Below are 18848 nucleotides of genomic sequence, written 5' to 3' on the forward strand. Positions count from 1 at the left end.
GGCGACATTGGCTGAAATTTTCGGGGCAGTGGGTACAGCCGCCAGCAAGAGCCTCAACGGATGCGCATCCGGTGTTTGATCAACGCAGAAAAAGTTTCGCCTAGGGAATCCCGGCGATACGTCATCTTGAGGGAAAAGAAGGGTCCGGTGAGGAGGGGATGATGGCACGTAGAAATAGCAAAATGGCCCTGTGCCCGCGAGCCCTGCCCTCGCAACATCCTCACGAAGCAACCGCTGGACGGCACAAGATTCCCTCCCCACCATCACGACTTCCACGGCCGACTTGACCACCACCACCACCATCATGCAGCGAGCAAACACGACCGAGAGCCTGCGCACGCCTGGCGCCAGCATCGCGACCCTCAACCTGAACAAGCCCCCGCGGCCGGGCATGGAGCGCGCGCCCACATCCACCAACCTCACACGGCCGCTGCCCATCCAACGCCTGGAGGGCAAGGTCGTCATGATCACGGGCGGAGGCGGCAAGGTGGGCGTCGAGTCTGCTGGCCGCCTGCTTATCGAAGGCTGCAACGTCGCCCTCATCGACATCGACCAGGGTGCTCTCGAGGCTGCCGTGCCCGTCCTCAAGGCCGCCATTCCCACAGGCTCGCCCATCGAGTCGCGCCTGCTCACCATTGTCGCCGACGCGACCAAGGAGCCCGACGTCGAGGCATGCGCCAAGAAGGTGGTGCAACGCTTCGAGAGGCTCGACGCTGCCCTGCTCAACTGCTGCCATCGCGGCGAGTCCAAGAGCATCTTCGACGTCACCGAAGACGACTTTGACCGCATCATGACCATCAACGCCAAGTCTGGTATGTCACTCCCCTGTCTCTTCGACAACGTCACCCTCCGCTGACTCTTGACCCCCCAGCATTCCTAGGCGTCAAGTACGCTGCTACAGCCATGCAGACCACCTCTGGTGGCGGCTCCATCATCATCCGATCCTCCATCGCCGGTCTTCGCGGCTTCCCCAACCTCATCTCGTACAGCGCCAGCAAGTTCGCCCTGCGCGGCATCGCCCTTACCGCCGCTGAAGAGCTTGGTCCGCTCAACATCCGCGTCAACACCATCCACACGAGCATCATCCAAACACAGGGCTACAAGGACGGCTGGAACAAGGAGAGGCTGGCAGAGCTCAAGGAGGAGACTGCGCTCGACCGCTTCAGCACCCCAGATGACGTGGCCAGCGTCGTTGCATTCCTCGTCAGCGAAGACAGCAAGTTCATGACTGGTGGACATTTGAAGATTGACGGCGGCTGCGTCGCTGTTTAGACGTTTTATTTAGCCTTGCTTGTTATACTGCGATGATCGATATTTGCATTGATGGAGTTTGGGACGCCCGCTTTTCTTCCGAAGCAGAGGCTGCATGCTTTGCACACGCTATCATCATGGATTGGAGGTATAGAGGCACATTATTAGACGGATAGAAATGATTCACCAGGCGGACATCTGTCCCCACCCACTCCATTTGCTTGTACACACTTCCTCATGTCCCTCTGCTTGGGCATACTTTGCCATGACAGCGCGTGACGTCACTGCACTGTCATGCTCCCCCTCATCTGGAGACCCATTGACGCAACATGCACCAACAGACAACACAATCCTGCGTCTCCACTAAGGTACACTAAATAGTCGACAAATAGCTCACACCTAAGCTTCACAAGACTGCCCTGGTGCGGGATGCGCCATTAGGCCCTGCACTACCTTGTTTCCGAAAATATCCGGTAAAGCTGTCATGATGTGACGTGCATTATGCTCCAGTAAGCGTCTGTCACCACTCGAATAGCTCTGTCTGTACTCCCGTCACTCATTCTCACCTGACGGGTTCCATCACTTCAATCCTAAGGGCAACCCGAATCCCACCACATCACCATGTCCGAGCCCACAGCAACCCAACACCATCCCAAATTTCAAAACCACAAACCAGAACAAGATGCCGTTGACTATGAGATGCAAACATACACACGCGGGTTAGACTTTGAACGCCCACCACTCACATTCCAGGCCGATAGATGGGAAGAATTGGCTTGTAGCCGCATGTCAGCCGACTCCAAAGGCTACGTCTACGGATCGGCTGGAGTACGAGAAACAACAGACAAAAACCGCAATGCCTTCAGGAAATGGTCTATTGTGCCAAACCGCCTGGTAAAGTACACTGGTTTCCTCGACCTGACGACCGAAATCTTCGGCGAGAAAATGGTGGCGCCCATAGCCATGGCGCCAGTCGGCGTACTGAAGATCTTCAACCCCCAAGGCGAAGTCGCCGCCGCAAAAGCCGCAGCCAAAGAGGCTATCCCATACATCCTAAGTACAGCGAGTAGCACGAGTATAGAGGATACCGCCGCAGCCAACGGCTCCGATGGCCAACGCTGGTACCAACTTTACTGGCCCTCACGCGAACACGACGACATTACTATATCTCTACTCCAGCGCGCAAAGAAATCCGGTTTCACAGCTCTGTTCGTAACGCTAGATACATATATCCTTGGCTGGCGGCCCGAAGATATGGATAATGGATACAACCCCTTTATGCGCGCAGATCGCACAGGCGTGGAGCTCGGTATGACAGATCCTGTGTTCCGGAAACAGTTCAAGGAGAGGCATGACGTGGATGTGGACAGTAAAATGGACACTGCGGCGCCAGAATGGATGAGGACAATCTTCCCCGGGGAGAGCCATAGTTGGGAGGATGTGGAGTTTTTGAAGAGGCACTGGGATGGGCCAATCGTGCTCAAGGGCATTCAGAGCTTGGCCGATGCGAGAAAAGCGGTTGAGATTGGTGTGCAGGGCGTTGTTGTGAGTAATCACGGCGGGAGGCAGCTTGATGGCGGGAATTCCTCGTTGGGCGTGTTGCCACATATCGTTGATGCTGTTGGGGACAAGTTGACAATCTTCTTTGACAGTGGGATTCAATCTGGTGCTGACATTGCGAAAGCAATGGCGCTGGGCGCTGACTGTGTGCTAGTTGGTAGACCATACGTGTATGGTCTGGCACTTGGAGGAGAAAAGGGCGTGGAGCATGTACTCAAGAGTTTGGTGGGTGAGCTGGAGCTGACCTTGCATTTAAGCGGTATCCAGAGTGTGCAAAAGAAGGACCTGAGTCGAAGTGTATTAGTCAGGGAGGACGCGCTTTTTGAGGGAGTGAAGGGAGTGGGGCTGCATTAGATGCCTCATAGTCAGGAGAGCGTCTACATCTCTATCAGGCAGCTTTTCTGGGCTGTGAAACTCGAGGCCGCTCTCGATTGGGCACTTTTCACCTTCACCTTCATCTTGGCTAGAACTCAAGTATTAACGCTTCACCCTGGCTTTAGTCATCTCCTAGCAAGCCACTATCACATTTCACTTCCACTTTCAAAGCTACCCACTCGATATGTGACCCACGATCAACTGTTAGTCACCTAGAGATGAAGAACTGGCGCACGTATATCTTGCATCTCTGTGCCTTAGTCTGTTTCGCACCAACTTCAACCTTGCTCTACGAACTACTAGCAGCACTGTCCAATGAGACCAAGCCGCGATCGAGTCAACATGACCGAGCTCGAACGACAAGTCGCGTTGCTGAAGTCCCGTGGCCTGATGGTACCGACCACAGATCCAAGAACGAGCAAGCGGCCCGCAGAGGAATCGTCCCCAGAACCCTCATCCAAAAAGACAAAGCACACCACTGAAATTGCTTCTGTGAGTACATACAATAAATGGACAGCGACGTGTATACCCAAGTTTGGAGTGGTCATTAACCTCCGCTAGAAACGCCAACTTCATGCACACTCTATCCTCCAGCGTGAATTTCTCCATCAAAAGGCCGAACTTCAAAGAACGAAACAAGAGCTGGCAGCCGAGAAAGCCAAATCAGCCTACAGCAGCAACCAGATCAAGTTGCTCTGTGTTCAATGCTGCAGATTGACCGACCGTTACCACGCCGCTCTCGCCTCCCACGCTTCTCTTCAAGCCACATATCGCGACCAAACCTCCGAGCTCCGTGCCCACAAAGGTGCCCTTGACATTGCCAACGAAGAGCTAGAGGAGTCTCGCAAGGACGCTGATACCTATCGCGAGGCGATATTGAAGCGAGACGAAGATTACGAGCTTGCGAAGAAGCAACTGGAAGAAGCGAAGGACGACGAGGTGTTGGAATGGAGGGTGTTGACGAGCAGGTTGCAATCGCTTGGGAAGGGCCATGAGACGGGTCGCGCGGTCTACGACATGCTTTTACTGCAAGTTGAGAGACAGTGTGACGAGGACAAGGTTGTGTTGGAGAGTGTGAAGGAGGCTTTGAAGGACGCGTTTGGCGGATTCTTTGAGAGAGAGTAGGTTGACGGGAAGTACGCCTGAAGGACCTGCGTTGGATATCGAGCGGATGTACGCCTTGCTGATTAAAGTTGCTGGTGATTTGGATATTCGACATGTGGTGACGATTAGAGTTGCATCCCGCTTTTCTTGTGGTTCGGTCTAACAGTGGTGGTCATCATGCCTACGGGAATGACTCTTTAACTCAACTAGATCCGCATAGGGACCTGTTCTTTTCTCCACTGAGAGGTGAATACTATGTCATTTCGCTGTCGTGGAACGATCTGAGCAATACAAAGCTCAATACTACGCGCATATAAGGGTATATCATCGCCAACCAAATTTTGCAGGTCTCCCGGTGCCGTCCAAATACATATTTTGAGCCGTCCATACCATATCATATCCTCAGATCAAGTCTCATACCCGCATCATCATGCGCACGGTAGGAATAAAGTCTTGACTGTCCTTCTCTTGCTGTTCGAAACTCTGTTTGAAGGCTGCCAACCCCGCGAGGATTCCGCAAACCATAAAAATCAACGAGACAAGTGACCAGATGACGCCCCAGCATTGCGATGAACCGCCGTACCGCTTGGCGAAGACGCTGGCATCGGAAGAATTAACCTTGCGGAGGATGAGGTCGTCACAGATGTCCCACACGCTGTATAGAGAAGACATGACGCCGATAAAGAGCTGGAAAGTTTTTAGTTCGACGGTTTTCGAAGGGACGAGAAGGGGTACTCACGACCATGAACCTTAACGCTTCGCCATGTTCGATGAACCAGAACGCCACAAGCAACCCTACACTGAGCAGAATGGTCACAATCGTCAACCAGTCTTTTCTCGCCCACCACAATGTCAGTAGGAAACATACGCCTAGCACGATACTCGCTACTTTGGAGGCCACGATGTTGAAACCGCAGAACGTAAGTAAAGCGCCGATCAATGAAGACCCCAAGTAGCCAGCAGGGAGAGTAATGAATTGCTTGCCGCCGCGCATGTGCGTCACACCTCCCTCGTGAGGATCAAGAGAGATTGACTCTACTCGCCCACCAGTACAACAAGACGTTATTGCATGAGAGAATTCGTGGAAGGCAATGACTAGCATCTGTGGATTCAATCAGCCATCCATGTCTCCTGTTATGCTGATTTTGCAAGCTCAAGGAACCCGGTCATCAACCACACTGATGATCTCAATTCCAGACCATCTTCTCCTAGGGCTACTACGGTGCACATACCTTGAACGGCCACAACACCCATCGCACATACGGTAAATTCCACAACAACGCAATAACAACAACATATGCAGCAATAACACCTAGCGTAACTCCTTGAGTATGATTTACACTCAATCCGCGGCGCTCGAAGTGATGCGAGGCCTGCGAAGCGACAGCCGGCCCCGCTGTGACCAGGGCCCGACGCGCTAATTTGGCGAGGTTGCTGGTGTTGTGAAGTGGTACTGCTGGCGGCATAGCTCCGTATTCGTATCTTCCGGTATTTCAGTGTTCGTAGTTGGGCAGAAAAGAATCCTAGATAATGAGCGGCAGAAGTGTAAAACGAGCGAGGACACTGTATCTTGTTGTTTGAAAGCGGAGAGTGGCTGGAGAGAAGACGTGGAGCTGACGCGTTGCCGCTTGTGTTTGTGACATGCGCCACGCTAAAATTAGCAGGGGTGGCTGTGCCGGCACCTTTCCGGAATGCAAAAGAGCTTCTCACATCACAGAGGCAGCGAATTGTTAATGTGTTGGAATTGAATAAAGTCTAAATTATGTACGCCTCTTGGCGGTATGTAGCCCAGTGCTAAAATGGAGGAGCCGCTAGAAGACAGCGGCAGTGCGAGAACATCTCTAACCTGGACTGCCTAGGTAAAGATATCCTGTATTTGACCATGGGAGTATATTTAAACCCTCTCGTGGTGCGTTGACATGCCCCTCTCAGGCGAAGTATCAACATCTTTGTCGCCGACCTTCTCCGATGCAGCAGCACCAGTAGCACCAACAGCACTGTGACGACGCTCCCAATAAGTGTCGTCACGTTCGTTACGGCTGATGTATCCAGCTGGGACCCACTTCTTACTGGTCCTAGCCGATATGCTTGGGTCCGAGTACATGATATCGACATTCTCCAAAGACAATGATTTGGTCTCGAATACGAAGAAGTAAACGATACCCGCCGCAACGAAGTTGCATGCGAAGAAGACGAAACCGAAGGCGTAGCCGATACCGTCGTCAGCGTACGGTGTAAGGAAACCGATCAAGAAATTGCCTAACATGGAGCGTTAGTGAATAGATTTGATGTGTTGAAGATGTATAGCTTACCGAGCCAGTTGAAAGCAGTAGCCAAAGAGGCCTGCTTCGCGCGAGTGCGGAGTGGGAACGTCTCTCCAATGATAACCCAAATGAAAGGCCCCCAGGTAGAGGCGAAACTTGCGATGAACATGCAAGCAGCGACAATCATAACAATACCAGCGGCCGGGTTGTCCTGTGGCGGTAGCACGACACCGATGATAGCAAAAATCAGCAGCCAGACAGCTTGCCACAGACCACCAACGACGAGAGGCACACGACGACCAACTCGCTCAATGAGCCATAATCCAGGAATGGTCATGACTACATTGACAGCGCCAAGAATGAGTTGAACCTGGAGAGGGTCGTCAATACCTGCCGACTGGAAGATGGTCGCTCCGTAGTAGAAAAAGTAGTTGACACCGGTCCACTGCTGGAAAAATTGCAGAGCACATCCGAGAAGGGTTCGGTAAGCAAGAAGCGGAATGCCGGATGGCTGGCCAGTGAAGCATTCCATCCAGGTACCTTGTCCAGCGCTCTGTTGTTCGTTGATGGAATCCTCCATCTCCTTGAAGTCCGAGTTGACCAGCTCGTGGTTGGGGTCATGCACAAGGCCTCGGAGACGGGCCATTGACATGCGTGCCTCTTCCCATCGTCCTTTACCCGCCAACCACCTTGGAGACTCCGGTGTGAAAAGTACACCGACACCAAGAGGAATGGAAAAGCCGATTCCCAAGCCGATAACGATCCTCCAGGCAGCATCGCTATCCTCGCCTGGGTTGTCGCGGACTCCGTAGTTGATGATGTTGGAGATGAGAATTCCGACAGTGATCATGAGTTGGTAAGATGCGACGACGGCACCACGAATCTCTCGAGGGCATACTTCAGATTGGTACATTGGTACGCCAATAGACAGGATACCGACACCAAGACCTGCGACAATGCGACCAACTGTCATGTGTACCCAAGTGGTCATCGCGGTGACCTGGATGATGTTGCCAATAACGAATATGGCCACACCAACGGTCAGATTGCGTCGACGACCGAACCAATCAGCAGTGTAGGCACCAGCAAGTGCGCCGATGAGGGTACCGATGGACATGAGGGAAACGAGCAAGGATTGAATCGTGGGGTTGAAAGCCTTCTCGCCATTGCCCTGGTCCTGTCCGAATCGCTGAATGAAATCCTCAAAGATGAGCATTCCAGAAATTTGACCCTATCTTGAATAAGCCGTTGGACGATTGGAAACAGAGCATGTATGGTACATACCGTGTCATAACCAAACAGGAAACCACCTATCGAAGTAATCACTCCAAGTATGATGGCTTCAATGCCGCACTCGGCGCCGCGTATCTTGACAGCACTGTAAAAGTTAGCACAACTGTATGCGTACTTCAACCGGATTAAAACCTACACTTTGCCCAAACCCATGATTGTAAGACGACTTGACCACGGGAAGATTGATGTTCAAGGCAAGATGGGGTTACTCGTCCGGTACACATCCATTCTTAAGTATCAATGCCAATTCCAATCCCGTGTCCCGTTATGCGGTAATGCCCAGCATCGCGCCGAGCTTTCGACTCCGGGGCTTCTACGTCATACGCGCCACGCCGTCACACGAAATTGCGCGCGAGCGGCCTTACAAGCTTGGCTTGTCCTCCTCCACAGCCAAACAGAAGTCATCCGGGGGGTCTGAAACTGCAGTAGTGGGCTTGTCAATGCGACGCAGCCGCTGGGGGACAAGGGGCGTGTATGTGGGGAAGCTGGTCGCGATTCGACGGCCAAGCCAAATCCGCCCGACGTTCCGGGAAGTCCCCCCAAAGAGATACACAGCCTAGAGTTCACATGGATCGGATCGTGTTCTTGCATGCTCATCTGACGGTAGGCGTTGTACAGGACGTTCTGCTAATGCGATTTGAACGCCTCTGACACCCACCCCGCATTCAGATGCATGGCATACAACGACGAGCCTCAGGGACCGTTGTGCCGCACAGCCGATCCCCAGGAACCTACTGATAGTCGCGTGACTTGTGGATGTCGACTCAACGACGCGTATTCCTCGGCCGGGCCCATGTCGGTGAAGATACTTCACTTCAAGATGCGACAGATTCTCTCGGCAGTGGGGATGATGGAGATGTGTACGACCCCATCCAGGTCTGTGCAACCCTCAACACCAGTCTCTCTCCGACCATCCCTCCGACTCTTTAAACAAATGCCGCGTGAACCGGCATAAGCTTTGTCGCAGCGCTTGTTTTGATTCGCAATCTCCGATCGCTTGCAGTCTTCCTCCGGTCAGGTATAGCGAGGGACCCGTTTTGGATGCAACGTAAGCCAGGTTGCGGCGACAGATTGGTTCGGATTGGTGCAGGAGGCCCACATGAGGCTCAAGGAAGCCACTAAGAACATTCCATTGACTTGGCATGTCCGACCCGCAGCGGACGAGAAAGTGAGGCCGTAATCTCGGTAGTTCCCACATCGCGGAGTGGGTGTGAAAACTTTGAGGGGAGCTTGCGTGTGGTGAGGAGAAGAAGGGGTTGCGGAGGCTGCGGAGACTGGAGAAAACTTCTCACTAAGTAGTAAGCACTGGGGACGAAAGCTGGAGACGAAAGCTGGAGATGGAACAACGAAACCAACATTGCAGCAACTTCTCGCACGACAGCGACCTCCGGCTGGATTTATAGCTGACACAGTCCAACGTCAAAATTGCTTCAGACCTGACTCTCGCAGTTTTCCGCTCCATACAGTTTAGCGCACCCGAGAGGTCGCCAGCTTCTGGTGCGGAAGGGAGTATAGACTGCATCGAGAACGCGGCGAGACGATACGGCTTGATGCAGTCTTCGTATCCTTTACTGCGCCAATATCCCTGCGCCAATGCCTGGCTGCGTGAGAGACATTCATGCCAACTGCGAGACGCGACGCGCTCCGCTAGGTCACGTGCGACCGTTTCTTGGTGCTCCAAGGCTGGGCGCCATCAGTAGCGCTAGGGCGTGGTCGTGATGTCATGACATCGCGACGCTGAAGAGCGGATTGAGCATATCGAACTGGGAAACGTCGACAGCATATTCTGCAAAAAGACCCTGGACAATACTCATTTCGAACTACCTATCACGATTCCTAAACACATAGCAAGATGGTCAAGGACAATGAAACCGTAATTGAGTGAGTAGCTTGTGTGAACTGAGGCGAGGCCAAGTGCTTACGGCGCCCCAAGGGAATTCAACGAGCTTGTCAACATGTCAGCAGACGAGCTACAAGACTGGCTCGGCAGCGAAGAGTCCGAGGGAGCCGGCTGGTAAACCCTCCTTCTAATGCAATGCTGACATTGCGAATTGCATGGCATACACAGTCTCTAAGGCGCCTACAGGTCCAAGGATAACGGCTCCGGCGAAACAATCGGTCATGATTCAGGCCGTAAAATTGTTGCCATCTTGCAGAAGAATCCAAAGAAAGAAGCTAGTAAATACGACCAGGAAGACATCGATCACATGCGCAAGGTAGTAGCATATTGCAAGAGGCATCTTGCGCAAGAAGAGAAGGCGAAGAAAGACACCGATAGTAAGAGCTATAAGAGTTTGAAGAACTGGGGTCACGATGCGCAGAAGGCTTGAGCACAAGGTTCCTTGAAGAAGATGTTAGGTAGATGAGTGAAGATTTGAAAAGACGATATAAAGGATCATGTATTGAGGCCGTACGGCATGCACGTCATTATGATTTCAATAACACACTTCACTATATGACACCATCGAAAGCGAAGAGCACCGGCTTCAAGACGTCCAGATTAAAAGCGGTGTAAATTGGAAGCAGTGTTCAGGAACTATCTAGGTAGAAGCGGCGCATAGGACTAGTGTCTTGGTCTACATGACAGTCGACTTCTTGCGGCCAGCAAAGTAATTTCCCTACTGAAAATTAGTTCCGCCTTCTCGGTATTCACGATCAGAGGAAGCTTACCTGCATACCACCATCACACGCAGGCTGCTCCATTTCGTCTGTCTTTGTCCTCTCAGGTGGGTGTCTGCGCTTGAAACACTCGCCTACATGGTGGCCTTCATCACAAGCGACAACCCATTGACCCATACCCATGTCCTTGGGTGCGTGCCTGACACCTCTCCCACCACCACCTACTATCAGATTGCCAGGACGGTAGGTTGGGTCTGCGCGCATACGCTTAATCACGCTGCTGTGGATAACGGCATCGGCGGGTATATCACGGGTCTCGCCTTTAGGCAAAGGCCATCTGATTGCTTTCCAGGTTCCGTCTTCTTGTAGATCCATACGTCGAAAGGGTAGATACTCCATTATGTTCCACGAGACGACGCCCATACGGTTGGCGCCATTATTGAACTGGAGAACATCATGGATACGGCCTTTAGTTGCGGCGCTGTGGAGGTGTTTATGGAAGTGTGTGTTCGGGTGTTCACGGTGATGAGAAAGTATGTTGTCGTCGTCAGTGTAGCCTGCTGTATCCATGGACGGCGCATCCGAATTCTTGCGTGGAATGACTGGTGAGGGTGATGCAGGATCAATCGCAATCATCGGTATGTTGTTTTGGGCTTGCAAAACGGTGGTTGTAGGCTCCTCATGGCAACAGCTCAGGGCCTCCAACTTGTCTTCGTCGAAGTCGAGACCAGCTTTTTGAGCCTCGCGCACCATCCACACCAGCGCTACGTGACTCAAGGCTGCATCATCGTCACCGAGAGGCCATCCTCCGCCAATGTCCTACGCATTGTCAGTTTTGAAGGTCTATCCCAGGTAAAATGCACTCACTGCATGACACCCTGGAAACCAGACTTCTTGAATGTCTTGTTCGCCATCCTCGTCTTGAGAGTTGAAAGTCCCTGCTGCGTCGTACGATCGCATTGAAGGAGTAGCAGAGCCATGAACACCATCCAGTTGTGAGCGGTCTGCGCTACGGCTGCGCACGCCTGAAGTCTCATGTGGATCTCTGAATCGCTCAGGCGGTGCTAACGTGTCCCGCCGACCTCTATCCTGGTGTTCCTCGTGATCCTTTTCGTCGTAATCATGATCCTCATGATCACTGTGGATCATATCCTTCATTTGCTGCCGATGCTTGTGATGACGGTGTTTGTAAAGCATTGATCTGTCTGGCTTCTCCTGGGAGATGAGATCTTGTCTGAACTTTGCACGCCGTTCATCGATAGAGACCGCATGACGTATTACGTTCGCACTGCTTCTTGCAGTATACGGGAACCTGCTGCGTTGCATCCATGCATTCTCGAATGCAGGCACGCTGTTGACTGTATCAAAAAGACCAAGGAAGCGTATGGGTTTTACAGGGCGGCTGAATGTCTCCCTGAACGCGCACATGAATTCGAGAAGCTTTAGCTTTTCTGATTTCTCGCCGGACTTGCGGCTTTTGCTACCCTTCTCTTCCGGCAATCGACATTGCCACTTCTGAAATGTTCTGACCAAAAGTGTAAGTGAGGGTTTTACAATGACTTCAGGCTGTACTTACTTCCATGCGAACTGGCACATCTCTTCATTTCCAGCCTGTTGCATGTTAGAAACTTCTTGATATATGGTGAACAAGCGCTTACAGAGAGAAGGCCAACATGATCGAGCATCTCCGCAAGGAAACGAGCTGTGTAGGCACCTCGTGAAAATCCAAAGAAGAATATGTCATCGCCAGGCGTATAGTATCTCATCAGGAACTGTCCAAAGCGTGTCAGTGCTATGCGCCATGGTTGCTCCTTCAAGCGAGCAACCGGAGCTGCTGCTCTGTTTCATGCAGTTAATTACTAACCTTATATCCTGCCATAACGTGCTGGTCGAATGAAGTTCCTATACTAGATTAGGTCTCATGCTTGGCAGCCAAGTCCGATCGAACATACCTATCGCGCTGTCTTTTGCTTTCGCATACCACGACTGAAACCTCTCCCATCGGCCTGTTCGGGTCATAGATCCATTGGCTTTCGTAACGTAGGTGCCGATTCCGGGCTGATAGTAATGAAATTGATCGTCCCCATTGCGATCGAGCATGCGATAAATCTTCAGGATGTTGCTATCCGAATCTGTACCCGAGAACTTATTACCTGTACCATCAAAGCACAGGACAAATTTCTTGGTCACATGATTCGGACGTCGCGATACTGCTCCGTAATCCATAGGGTTGTTGTTAGGTGTTTGTGCGGGAAGCTGGGGTGAAACGCTAGGGAGGCGTGACTGCTCTGGGTTTATACGCGCCATACTGACAACGTGGAACTCGAGCAGGAAGGAGATTCTGAGAGGGTAGCAACTTCGTAGTTAGAACGAAGCAGTTGCGAAGCATTAGGTAGCCAAGTGATTTCTATCATCGCGGGGATCGGATGCAGTGGCCTAACACAACTGACGCATGCTCCCCTCCGGCCTGTTCCCAAAGCTTCCGAACGTATCAAGTCACGTTAAGATATTGATCGCCATTGCTAATGCAGCTTGCAAAGACACTCGCCTATCGACATGTCGATGTCGCGTGTGGTGGGTTCGGAGTAGTCCCGCCGCTAATCAGGAGCCGCTGATCTTTTCGAAGTGCCGTCCGCCCTACAGAGGTCATTGATTTTGGAATGGCTGATACGAACTAGCTACCATGCACTGTTCCACGCCCCCACTTCAAGTATCTATGTAGATGATGTGGAAGCAACACATATGTTGCAGCGTTGGCTGACAGGAGACACGACAGATGCACCGCACGCTGCCCCGTCTTCTACCGTAGTTGATCGTGAAAAGAAATCTGGATAACCCTTTCACCACAATTGAGCCAATGTCGTTTTCCGGCCACCATCCTGGCTGAAGGTAACCGATGCACGCAATGATACGCGTTCCGACAGAGAAGCCCCGCAAGCTAATGCTGAGTGCGGTGCAGGGAATCACAATCGTGTCAACTTCTATTGGTTTCATAAGCGTGCGCGTTCAACACAGCTGTGCCGATCAGAGGATAGTTGCTGGTGTAGGTCTGCTCGCCGACATATGAGCTGGAAAAGCACGTCGCGTCGTTTAGAGGTGGTTGGCGCTACCCTGCTAGCGATCACTTGTGGGTCATGGTCCGTGCAGAGCCGTCTCGATTCCCGTCTTCTCGACTATCGATCGCACTTCCCACTCATCGCAACCACCACCGGCGTCTTGGATGAACCGAACAGTAAACCTTACGGCTTCGGGACAGGCCGTAGGCCACAGACTGCGGATGCTAGTACTTAGCTCGATACCGCACCCTACTCGGAGATTTGCAAGCTCGCGCTCCAGTTGTTGACCGCCACCGCATCAGCTGAAACTCCATTTCGTTTGTTCACTCGCTAGCAGATGAATGCGCGACCAGCCGCCGGGAAATAGGATCGGTCAATTCCGGGCCCGCAAGCGCTAGGGGTTTCTTCTACTACTCAGCCGAAGGCTGCTCAATCAGGATGCCGATCGCTTGAAAGTTCATCTATGGCTTTCGTCTACGTCTCTGTTTGGAATGGTCGCAAGATCAGGTCGCCGTTTCTGTCTATCACGTCGTCGACCGCCACCTGCGCAAAAGTGCACATCCAGTCTGGCATCAGATTACCAAAATCATACCACAACGGGTCCCCAGAGAATCACTGGGTGCTGAAGCCTGAAACGTGGCAGGTGTACCCGTGCGGCATACACATTTCTTTTGAGCATGCTTCGTGATGTTACAAAAACCATCCATGGATCATCACAGGTGGGCCTCTCTAGTTCCATCCCCAATGGGGCCAATGGTGCTGCTACGCTGTGGGTCCTATCGACGCTGCCCACAGATCGTCTCTTGGACTTACTCAACACCCCTCTGTCAGTTCCCAGTGAAGGTAGCGCAGCATCCGTCTAGTGCTACCCTCCACGAAGTAGCTCATGACCAATCAACACTCACATAATTGCAGCTATCAAAGCTTTGACAATATCAAGATCAAGACGCTACTCTTTCCGCCCTGGTGCATGCATGGGTTCACCCGCCCTCACTGGAAGCCGTAGGACACTGTTCGCCAAGTGCATATGCTGATCAACACACCGAAGCTGCTAGCGATCGTCGTCATGGGACTGGCTCGTCGCTGCTTGCCATGGCCAAGCTCTCGTGTGGGGAGCATTGCGCCTTCCAAGATCAACAGCAAGCTGCATTGAACTTACTTTCTGACTTCCCTACCGTCGTGGGATTCATATTCTGCCCATTCCCTTCCTTTCCACATGGTTATTCGCACAACTATTCATCATGCCTAGTCAGATACAAACATTGATCGGAAAGATCAGGAGAAAGCCTACGCAAGCAAGCGATGGCAGAACGGCGGAAGCCGCGAGCGGGCTGAAGAACCACCAGAAGACTGGCATTGTCAGCGACATTAGAGGTCTCGGTGTTAAGGATGCCAAATTCGCTCTCGACGCTATTACAACATTGGCATCAGGCGAGCCTTTGGACGATAAAGATCTTCTTCTCGAGAAGGGAGTCCAGATGCTACAGGGACTGCCTCTGAACAGCGGTCTCAGCGCAAAAGTCTCAGACGGTTTTATTAGCATGCTCTGGAATGACTTGCCCCACCCAACGCCTACACATGCTGGACCTTCAGCAAGATACCGGAAGCACGACGGCTCGGGAAACAATCCTCACAACCCTGAAATGGGCAAGGCAGGATCGCCGTATGCGCGCAACGTGCCTCCGACTAAACCGAAAGGTAAGTAATCCTCCCGTACGACAGACTTGCGAATTGGGACTGACAACTACTTGTAGGACCAAACTTGCCCGACGTTGAAGACGTGTATGAGGCGCTTCTCAAGCGCGATAGGCCTTTCCGCGAGCATCCTTCTGGCCTCAATCGCCTGTTCTTCTCTTTCGCAACTATCGTCATTCACGAATGTTTCCAAACCTCTAGGACAGACCCTTGGATCAACGAGACTTCGAGCTATGTTGACCTCAGCACCTTGTACGGCAACACAGAGAAAGAGCAGCCGCGCGTGCGAACGTACAAGAATGGCCTGATATATCCAGACTCTATCGCCTCGGAGCGCATCATGATGATGCCTCCTGGTGTAGTCGCTGTACTTTTGATGTTCTCGAGGAACCACAACCATGTTGCGGAATCATTACTGTCAGTGAACGAGGACGGCAAATATAAGCCGTGGGATAGTTTAGACGAAGCGGACAGAAAATGGTAAGTCTTAAACACCTTCCACTCCCTAAATGGGTCTAACACGTTGTTAGGCAAGACGAGGACATCTTCCAGATTACTCGCAATATCAACGTTGGCTTCTTTGCTTCAGTCGTATTGAAAGACTACGTCGCTGCCATCTTGAACACCCCACGAGCCAACTCAGAATGGTCTCTCGATCTCGGTAAAGAGATCAAACAAGGTGGTACACGTGTCGAGCGCGGAACTGGCAGTCATGTATCCGTGGAGTTCGCTGTTCTCTACCACTGGCATGCTGCTCTCAGTGCTGCCGACGAGAATTGGATGGAAGAAATCATCCGTTCCGTTTTCCCCGACTTACGTCACATCGACGATGTAACAATCGAGATGTTCCACAAGGTTATGAAGGTGTACGGTCACGACTTGATGAACAAGAAGCCCTGGGAATGGACCTTCGGAGGCCTTCAGCGAGGAGCCGATGGCAGATTCAACGATGCTCAACTCTCAGAGCTGATCAAAGACTGTATCGAAGAACCTGCTCACGCTTTTGGTGCTCATGGTACACCAGCCAGTCTCAAGGTTGTCGATCTCATGGGTCAGTTACAAGCCCGTGAGATGTTCAATGTCTGCACACTCAACGAATTCCGTCGGTATCTTAATCTGAAGCCGTACGAAACATTCGAGGATTGGTGCTCTGACAAAGAGACGGCGCGGGCAGCCGAGCTTTTGTATGGTCATATGGAGAATATGGAACTATACCCGGGATTAATGGCTGAGTGCACGAAGCCCGCTATGCCAGGAAGTGGCGTTTGTCCCGGTCAAACAACTGGTCGAGGTATCTTGGACGATGCTGTTGCATTAGTTCGTGGTGACCGTTTCCTGAGCTACGACTTCAACAGTAACACTCTTACGCAGTGGGGTGCGGCTCTGCTGTCAGAGAGTACACCAGGAGCATATGGCGGCGTATTTCCCAAGCTGCTCTTCCAGGGTCTCCCAGGTGGATTTAAAGGAACTTCAAGCTACGCGCTGCTGCCCTTCTACACACCCAAAGCAGCCAAAGAGATTCTCACAGGCAATAAGGTGGTTGAACAGTATGACCTCAGACGCCCTCCGAGCGATTACGACATCATCAGTGTCCAGACGCAAGAAGGTTGCAAGAAAGTGTTCAATGATCGTGAAAGCTTTGTTGTCATGTACCAGGCAGCTATTCGCAACTGCACGGCTGGACATGACTTCATGATCGGATGGGACGAGCAAAAGAAGCATGACGAGCGGTCCAAAATCCTGGATAAGGTCTTCTTCGAGGAGGGTTTTGAGAAGAACATCGATGAGTTCTTCACGACCAACGTACGGAAACTCATCAAGCAGAACTCACTTAAAGGCGCCAAGGGTAGAATGAGTATCGACATTGTTCGCGATGTTACCAACATCACGCCAATCCTCTGGCTTGCAGAGCGTTTTGCACTTCCGCTGAAGACACAAGAGCAACCTAGAGGGTTACTCTCTATCCACGAAGCGTTTCTCGCATATCTTGTTCTATGTAAGTTACAACACCAGCCATTTCCGATTACGAACAGCCTGCTAATCAACTGATAGTCATGTACCAATCCTTCAACATCATGCCACACAATGAGTGGAAACTGCGAGCAGGCGCGATGCAAGCCGCAGCACCACTTCGCTCGATCTTCGAAACCCACCTGAAGACACAGACAGGGCGTCTTGAAGGCTTGGTAGATTGGATGGCCAAGGGCTCCGCCTTTGAAGTAGGTCCACACGCCGACCGCATCTACCACGCCCTTGCCGACACCAAGCTGCCCATTGGCGACTTGGTAGGCGACTGTATCGGCATGGGAGCACCCGTGGCCGGAAACCTGACCCAGCAAGCTAGTTTGCTAATCGACCTGTTCCTCTCGCCCGGGTACGAAAAGTACAAGGCGCGAATCGTGGAACTGTCGCACATGGATCATGCAGAATCGGACCGCGAATTACAAGGTTTCGTTTACGAGGGAATGCGCCATGTGGGCGTGGTTCCTGGTCTCCCTCGCGTCGCAACCAGAGATATCACTGTCAACGACGGTGCCCGTGGCCCCGTGTCCATCAAAAAGGGTCACACGATCCTCATTGCCACGTCCAAGTCTGCCATGGACCCGGTTGCGTTCCCCAACCCTGAGATCATGAATCCCCACCGCCCATTTGAAGAGTACATTCTACTCGGCCACGGTCTACATTTCTGCTTTGGCGCGCGTCTTGTCGGCCCCTCTCTCGCTGCCACGCTTCGTGAAGTGTTCAAACTGCCAAATGTACGTCGCGCGCCCGGTAAGCAAGGCCGTTTTACCGTTACCGAGCATAAACTCGCGGGCATCACGATGCGGCATTATCTCGATTCTAATTCAAAGGAGAGTCCTATTCCGACAAGTCTGCGTCTACATTACGATAGCGAGGATGTTGTTGCTAATGGACTGAATGGCCATGCCACCACGGGCGGGCTTACAAACGGACATACGAATGGGCTGGCTAATGGCCATGTGAACTATGCCTCTAATGGGCATGCAAACGCTGGTGGCGATAATGAGCATGGGAATGCTTATACGATTGCGCCTTAGGAAGGTCCAGGACCGGATCCGCGTCCGGGTCCAAGTCGTCCGTCGGTGTTGTCGTGGTCGCTGTCCTCGAGTTCAAGCGATCTGCGAAGACGATCGGCTGGAGTGTTCTGTTGTAGGAGTGCAAGAGAGTAGGGTGTTGAAAAGTGGGAGAGACAAGATAGCATAAGAGACGAAGGAGGAGGGGAGTTCATACGTTAAATTGTTCGCTAATCCTCATCGTGATGATACCACTGGACGTTTAGTTTGGCTTTAGTCCTAGCGTAGTAAAATTGATTTGCTGCATGCTTACCTAGCTGAACCTCCAGTCTTGCGTGATATATATTGTGATCTAGGAGATAAGGGAATGATCGAAGTGAAGCATACTAGCAACACCATGTTTCGTGCTCTCTGCTCCCGATCCTCGCCTTAACAGTATCTTGCCACCAGTCAACAGGGTATCAAACAGCGCAATCAACGGATCAAGCATCACGTGCTTGATTGATGCCAACTCCAATTCTACTAGCCCAGTACTCTTTGTTCGAGGTTGTCGATGTATATAAAACACTACAGCCACGAATGAAACCATAAGATAC

General features: G+C 52.0%; 8 protein-coding genes across 8 annotated transcripts; 5 read left to right on the forward strand and 3 right to left on the reverse strand.

The window, feature by feature from the left end:
- Positions 1-304: 304 nt before the first annotated feature.
- Positions 305-1272, forward strand: J4E82_003231 (uncharacterized protein; the record flags this gene model as incomplete). The annotated part of the gene is made up of 2 exons (XM_051729520.1): positions 305-812; positions 872-1272. The coding sequence occupies 2 exons, from the start codon at positions 305-307 to the stop codon at positions 1270-1272; spliced, it is 909 nt and encodes a 302-aa protein (XP_051590554.1).
- A 600-nt stretch (positions 1273-1872) lies between these two features.
- J4E82_003232 (uncharacterized protein) lies at positions 1873-3165 on the forward strand (the record flags this gene model as incomplete). Its single annotated transcript, XM_051729521.1, has 1 exon — positions 1873-3165. One exon carries the CDS (start codon positions 1873-1875, stop codon positions 3163-3165), a length of 1293 nt encoding a protein of 430 aa, XP_051590555.1.
- Positions 3166-3501: 336 nt separating this feature from the next.
- J4E82_003233 (uncharacterized protein) lies at positions 3502-4311 on the forward strand (the record flags this gene model as incomplete). Its single annotated transcript, XM_051729522.1, has 2 exons — positions 3502-3678; positions 3748-4311. The coding sequence occupies 2 exons, from the start codon at positions 3502-3504 to the stop codon at positions 4309-4311; spliced, it is 741 nt and encodes a 246-aa protein (XP_051590556.1).
- Positions 4312-4496: 185 nt separating this feature from the next.
- On the reverse strand, positions 4497-5756 carry J4E82_003234 (uncharacterized protein; the record flags this gene model as incomplete). Its single annotated transcript, XM_051729523.1, has 4 exons — positions 4497-4571; positions 4711-4977; positions 5030-5392; positions 5523-5756. The coding sequence occupies 4 exons, from the start codon at positions 5754-5756 to the stop codon at positions 4497-4499; spliced, it is 939 nt and encodes a 312-aa protein (XP_051590557.1).
- A 428-nt stretch (positions 5757-6184) lies between these two features.
- Positions 6185-8000, reverse strand: J4E82_003235 (uncharacterized protein; the record flags this gene model as incomplete). The annotated part of the gene is made up of 4 exons (XM_051729524.1): positions 6185-6549; positions 6603-7785; positions 7839-7932; positions 7984-8000. 4 exons carry the CDS (start codon positions 7998-8000, stop codon positions 6185-6187), a joined length of 1659 nt encoding a protein of 552 aa, XP_051590558.1.
- A 1802-nt stretch (positions 8001-9802) lies between these two features.
- On the forward strand, positions 9803-10177 carry J4E82_003236 (uncharacterized protein; the record flags this gene model as incomplete). The annotated part of the gene is made up of 2 exons (XM_051729525.1): positions 9803-9861; positions 9934-10177. 2 exons carry the CDS (start codon positions 9803-9805, stop codon positions 10175-10177), a joined length of 303 nt encoding a protein of 100 aa, XP_051590559.1.
- Positions 10178-10423: 246 nt separating this feature from the next.
- On the reverse strand, positions 10424-12773 carry J4E82_003237 (uncharacterized protein; the record flags this gene model as incomplete). Its single annotated transcript, XM_051729526.1, has 7 exons — positions 10424-10465; positions 10518-11285; positions 11334-11991; positions 12043-12077; positions 12125-12238; positions 12331-12368; positions 12419-12773. 7 exons carry the CDS (start codon positions 12771-12773, stop codon positions 10424-10426), a joined length of 2010 nt encoding a protein of 669 aa, XP_051590560.1.
- Positions 12774-14763: 1990 nt separating this feature from the next.
- J4E82_003238 (uncharacterized protein) lies at positions 14764-18276 on the forward strand (the record flags this gene model as incomplete). Its single annotated transcript, XM_051729527.1, has 4 exons — positions 14764-15220; positions 15277-15697; positions 15748-17213; positions 17270-18276. The coding sequence occupies 4 exons, from the start codon at positions 14764-14766 to the stop codon at positions 18274-18276; spliced, it is 3351 nt and encodes a 1116-aa protein (XP_051590561.1).
- Between the last annotated feature and the right edge of the window lie 572 nt (positions 18277-18848).

Source organism: Alternaria postmessia (genome assembly GCF_024291825.1).
Source record: "Alternaria postmessia strain BMP 2775 chromosome Unknown scaffold_14, whole genome shotgun sequence".
Classification (NCBI taxonomy): Eukaryota; Fungi; Ascomycota; class Dothideomycetes; order Pleosporales; family Pleosporaceae; genus Alternaria; species Alternaria postmessia.